The 5,621-nt window shown below is 53.2% G+C and overlaps 1 protein-coding gene across 1 annotated transcript in view; it reads left to right on the forward strand.

Annotated features, from left to right (window-relative positions):
• The window catches only part of LOC106144425 (myosin-7), a 22,669-nt gene extending 20,254 nt beyond the window's left edge, over window positions 1–2,415 (forward strand). Inside the window, exons 29-33 of the mRNA XM_026777656.1 lie at window positions 8–44; window positions 150–425; window positions 1,393–1,488; window positions 1,603–1,737; window positions 2,298–2,415. Of these exons, the coding sequence (XP_026633457.1) occupies window positions 8–44; window positions 150–425; window positions 1,393–1,488; window positions 1,603–1,737; window positions 2,298–2,315 (562 nt within the window). The 3' untranslated portion in view covers window positions 2,316–2,415. The remainder of the gene's footprint in view (window positions 1–7; window positions 45–149; window positions 426–1,392; window positions 1,489–1,602; window positions 1,738–2,297) is intronic.
• The last annotated feature ends 3,206 nt before the right edge of the window (window positions 2,416–5,621 follow it).

Raw genomic sequence — 5,621 nt, forward strand, 5'->3', positions numbered from 1 at the left:
AGTGTAGGAACGCAGAGGAGAAGGCCAAGAAGGCCATCACAGACGTGAGTCCTCTGCCCTGCCTACCCACCCCAGGCCAGTATCTCCCCAGCCTGCTCAGTGAGCCCACGAGGACCTGAACAGACCACATGCCCCCCTCCCGTGCACAGGCCGCCATGATGGCGGAAGAGCTGAAGAAGGAGCAAGACACCAGCGCCCACCTGGAGCGCATGAAGAAGAACATGGAGCAGACCATCAAGGACCTGCAGCACCGGCTGGACGAAGCCGAGCAGATCGCTCTCAAGGGTGGCAAGAAGCAGCTGCAGAAGCTGGAGGCCCGGGTCCGGGAGCTGGAGAATGAACTGGAGGCTGAGCAGAAGCGCAATGCAGAGTCGGTGAAGGGCATGAGGAAGAGCGAGCGGCGCATCAAGGAGCTCACCTACCAGGTTGGGAGAGCACTGTGAGCCCAGCCCATGCTCAATGTCCTAAAGCCACAGTAACAAGCAACCGAGGGGAAGAGAGGTGTTGTTACTTCTTCCTAGCCATAGTTGGCGTGCCGCCCCTGGGCGCTCTTCACCCTGCCCTAGCATGGCCAACTCTTGTCCCCTGGCCCAGAGGTTAGTGGTTGAGCCTTGTAGCCTGTGTATTCTACCTTGATATGCACCCTCAGGCCATTTACCAGAGATATGCTCTAGACGGGCACAGTTTCAACCAGCAATGCCTTTCCCCAGAAGATAATTTATAGCTACATTTGCTACCAAAGACGCCAAAGCCATTCAAACAAGCCTCAAAACTTTCCGGGTACCCAGAGCAATATAAACCCAGCTTTCCAATTCCCCATTAGAACTTGTGACTCAGTCTAGCATGCTGCGCCCTCTAAGCACCCTTTGTCCTTAGCCTAGCTCAGGTTCGTGTCAGCCCATAGCAATCCAGGAAATTCCATCATGCTCACAACCCCAGAGTCACTCCCGGCACATGTTGGGCCCAGAGCCAGTGGGCTTACGCTCCGTGCTCCGTGCTGTTCCAGGGCCCCAGGAGCCTGCTCCCTGGGACAATACACATAAGTCACTGTACTCTTTCAGGAATCCCATTACCTCATCGGGTTCTTTCATTATATAATTATTTAAAATACTCACATTCGAAGTGAGCTTAGTGGCACATGCCTATGATTCCAATGCTCAAGAAGCTGAGACAGGAGGATCATGTGTTTGACTAGCCTGGGCTGAATAGAAAGTCCATGTCTCAGAAAGATGCTCCTTGGGTGAGAAATTATAAACAAATTCAAGTATGAGGATCAGAGAGTAGCGTTGGTTCAGAATGTAGCATTCAGGATGAAGAAGTCAAGGGAAGCCAGGGTGGGTGCTACCTCCTGGAACTGTGCCCTCTCACCTCTGGCCGTCCCCTGACATGCAGACAGAGGAGGACAGGAAGAACCTACTGCGGCTGCAGGACCTGGTGGACAAGCTGCAGCTGAAGGTGAAGGCGTACAAGCGCCAGGCTGAGGAGGCGGTGAGTGACCTTGCTGGGGTTGAAGCCTGGAGGAAGGACACAGTGTGCCAGTCCCCAAGCCTGGAAGGCTAAGAGGCCAGGTCCCTTCTTAGCCATCTCTTTATCTGCACACAGGAGGAGCAGGCCAACACCAACCTGTCCAAGTTCCGCAAGGTGCAGCACGAACTGGATGAGGCAGAGGAGAGGGCAGACATCGCTGAGTCCCAGGTCAACAAGCTGCGGGCCAAGAGCCGTGACATTGGTGCCAAGGTGGGTTCCTCCCCTGGACCTCACTTGTCACCTCCCACAGGTCTGAGGGGACGATGCCTCTGTCCCCTCAGACAATACCATGTAGTATGTCCCCTAATTGACCCACAGAGTTTCAAAGGCTAAGGCAATTGAGTTCCCAGGGACTTCTAAGGTTCTCATTTTCAGTGATTCTGGGTATCCCAGGTCAAGCAAAGTCAGAAACCCCACATGGCCCCAGTTTATATATATCCTTTAGATCCAATTCTTTCCAACTACCAACTTCTAGTTCCCAGTTCAGTTCAGCTGCTAACCTTAAAACTCAAACATGAAAAGAATATCCCACGACTGCCTTGATCTCACAGAGGCAGCCTGCCTCTAGCCTACTCATGAACCCTTTTCTCCAGAACTTTCCCCTCCTCAACTAATCCCTGGAAATACATCCATGCCTACACAGGGGCTCCCACCAGATCACACAGGGGCTCCACCGACCAGAAGCCCAAGTTTCAATTTCAGTTTCCAAGCACTGTCCTCAGGGTGCTGGCCACCCCAGAGCTAATTTGTACTTTGTTTTATTTCAAAAGGGCCTGAATGAGGAGTAGATCTTGAACTGCCTGGCCCTCAGGGTGCCTGTGAAGCCCTCAGATCTGAAAGCCTTTGTAACTTTCCTTGGGAGGAAACAGAATAAAGCAATTTTCCTTGAAGCCAAGACCCTGCCTCTAGTCTCTTCTTCTGATTTCCGACCCTGGGGCTCTGGGGTAGGGAGGTGGGGCTTGGAAGAAGGAGTGGCATCTTCAGAGGTGAAGGCCTTCCCCCAGGACCCTGGGAAGCTCTGAGCCTTGCTGGCTCAGCATTGGTCCATGGATCTCCCTCCAGCAGAACATAGCAAGAAGGACACACCTCTGCTCTCAACCTTTGCCCAGCTCAGTGCCTGTCAGGTTGAAACAGGATTTAGAGGAGACTCTGAGCTCATCTGGAACACTGAGTCCACCTATCACACACTTCTGTGCCCGTTCTAACCAGTACTCCACACTGATAAAACCCAGGGCTGGCCCACGGGAGGAGGCCCTGAACATAGGGACTGGCCCATGACTCTTCTGTCTGTGACGGTATGACCCCCTCGGCAGATGTGGTAATGTCCCCTTAGACCCCATCCTAGGCAGGTCTCTGAGAGGACACAGGATCACAGATGTAGTCACATGTCATTCCAAACATAGCCACCTGCAGTGGCCCATGTCCCTCGCACATAAGCAGGAGGACAGTAGCCTTGACCTACCTTTGTTTTCCCTTTCTCCCCATCCTCCCAAGACCCAGACCCTTAGTCTCTGGTGCTCATTTCTTCTCCTTCATATTCCCCACTGAGACTCCTGTTTGCAAGGCTTTTTAACTCTGCAGCAGCCAGAAAATGGGCTTTGGCAAACCATCTCAAGAGGAAGCAGGCAACAAAGGGACCAGATTTTGGAAGCAGGGAAACTAAATCATTGAAGAGTCTGGAAGTAGGGAAAAAAAGAGCAAGCAAGACTTCTTCAGCTAAGCAAGGCTGGCTCCCTTGGCATTCTGCCACAGTGGGGCTGAGGGCAGGGGTAGGGATGTGGGTCTGAGAGACAATGGGGTTTTAATCCATCTCTGGGAACCTGGTTCAGCCCTGGACTGAATCTCCCATCAGCCATACCCACAGAAACATTTGTGCGTGGCCTGACTCCTGTTCACCAGCTCTCCCTGGGCTCTAATTGCTGAGAGGGGCAACCGGAGCATGGGCCCTGTACTGAAAATGAGGGGACAGCAATAGCAGAAACTGCAGGGAAGGGAGAACAGAGAGTTGATAAGGAAGGAAGGAGCATCCTAGTCAGAGTAGACAGGAAACCCAGGGATGGCTCAAGCAGAGGAAATGGGGGAAAAGAAAGAGATCCTGGGCACAAGGAGGCTACAGAAAGAGCCCAGCTCCCCACACTTCCTCTTTACACCCGCATCCCTCCTCCCTCTCTAAAACCACCCCTCTCTCTAGAACGGATTTGAGCAGCCATGAAGGGATCAGTAGAGTCCAAAGAGGAGCACACCGGAAGAAGGGGATGTGTGGAGAAGCCCAGGAAAGCTAAGAGCCAGAGTCAAAAAGAGCAAGAGATAAAGATGCTGTCAAGGTAGCCAGGCTGGGCACAGACAGAGGGTGAAGGATTGAGAATGGCTGAGGAGACACAATGAGAAGACCAGAACAGACTCCTGGGGGCACTGCAGGTGACGCTGTAAAGGGAAAAACTCGGGCTACCTTTAGATATAAATCATGGAAGCCAAGGAGAAGGAAGGCTGGAGAGAGCTGAGGAAGAACATGGAAGCAAGGACAAGTCAGGCCGAGTGCCCCATGCGATCAGTCTGCAGAAGGCAGAGCCCAGGTATGAATGCCTGCACAGCAGAGGCTAGGACTGATCTCACGACAGGGGACAGAAGGAAGACACGGGAGCAGATGGAGACATGGGGAGCCAGGTAACAAAGAGATGGACTGCGCCTCAAAGACATGCTCGGCCCTTGGGACCCTCTCACCTGCGACCAAAGCGTCCATCTGTGTCCACGTACTCTAGAGTTTTCATCAGACCTCAGGACTGTTTTGGGAAGCAGCTGCAAAGAGCATGTGAGAGCCAGGGGAGAGAAGGGGGCCTAGAAAAGGAAGAAAAGGCCAAACCAGGCCACAGAAGCAGGCAGAGCTCAGAACTGAGTTAACTCTTTCCTTGTCACACCTTCCGTGGGAGACAATGGGAATTCCATCCCACAACCCTCCATGGGCCCCCACTACCTACACCAACTTTGGCCTGCTTGGCATGCAGGGTTCCCTAAGGACAGAGCCTGGTCTTTGTCACTTGGACCTGACCCAGGCTGACCCAACGTTCTTGGTCCCTTATCATGTCCTCAGGACCTTGAAACCAGGCAGTGACATATTAGGCCATAGGCTAATCTTGCAGCTTGCGCACAGGGACCTCAAGTGACCTCCAGTGACCTAGCTGCAGACAAGTGGCTTGCATCCTCTGAGGGCAACCATTTGGCTTAGTCACCTGCAGATGGGAATGCAAGGTTGGCTCAGGTCCCTTCAAGGGTACAAGATCTAAGACCCCTGGAGGTCAGTGTGTGTCCCTGAGCCCATGATGGGGCAATGAAGTATCTTAGGGGCTGGCGACCTTGGGAGGACACCACATCACTGGCTGAGAGTGCTGTACCCAGAGAAACTGACCACTGTGTGTCCTACCCACCTCCACACTCTAGAGCTATATTGAGAGGTGACAGTAGATAGGGTGGAAGCTGGGTGTGAGGGTGTAAGGAAAGCCAGAGTACGGGAGTCTGGCTTTGTCTCCTGAACACAATGTCTGCTTAGTTATAACAGCCATGGCCTGCTAAAGGCCTAACACCTACGGCCTCTGAGAAATGGCAGCCCTGGAGGACAGGGAGGATCTCTAGGGTTTGAGTGCTCAAGAGTGCCACAAAGAAGGCATGTGAGGATAAGGCCCAGGAGGGTTACAAAGGGGGTACCAGAGTTCTACCTGGCAAGGGGAAAGTCTGCAGAGCCCCCCCTCATGGAATCCGGAGCCTGGGGCCAATGGGTATAAATCTCTGGGCATGCCAGGAGCCCCAGCCAGCCATCCCAAGCAGCACCTGCATCCTCTGGCAGCTCAGAGGGGCGGAAGGGAGCAACCCCTCACTTACACCCCTCCTCCCTCAGCCCCGGGATTAACACCTCTGGCCTTTCCACCCTCCCACCTCCCATCAAGAGTGGAGGGTTGAAGGAGAGTGAAAACCTGTGTGTCCAAACATGGGAGCGCAGATCTATGCATCAGTATGTGTAGAAGCAAGAAAGAAAATTTGCAAGCTTAACTGGGTTAGTGTGTGTGTGTGTGTGTGTGTGTGTGTGTGTGTGTGTGTGTGTG

Source organism: Microtus ochrogaster, unplaced genomic scaffold (assembly GCF_000317375.1).
Source record: "Microtus ochrogaster isolate Prairie Vole_2 unplaced genomic scaffold, MicOch1.0 UNK80, whole genome shotgun sequence".
NCBI lineage: Eukaryota > Metazoa > Chordata > Mammalia > Rodentia > Cricetidae > Microtus > Microtus ochrogaster.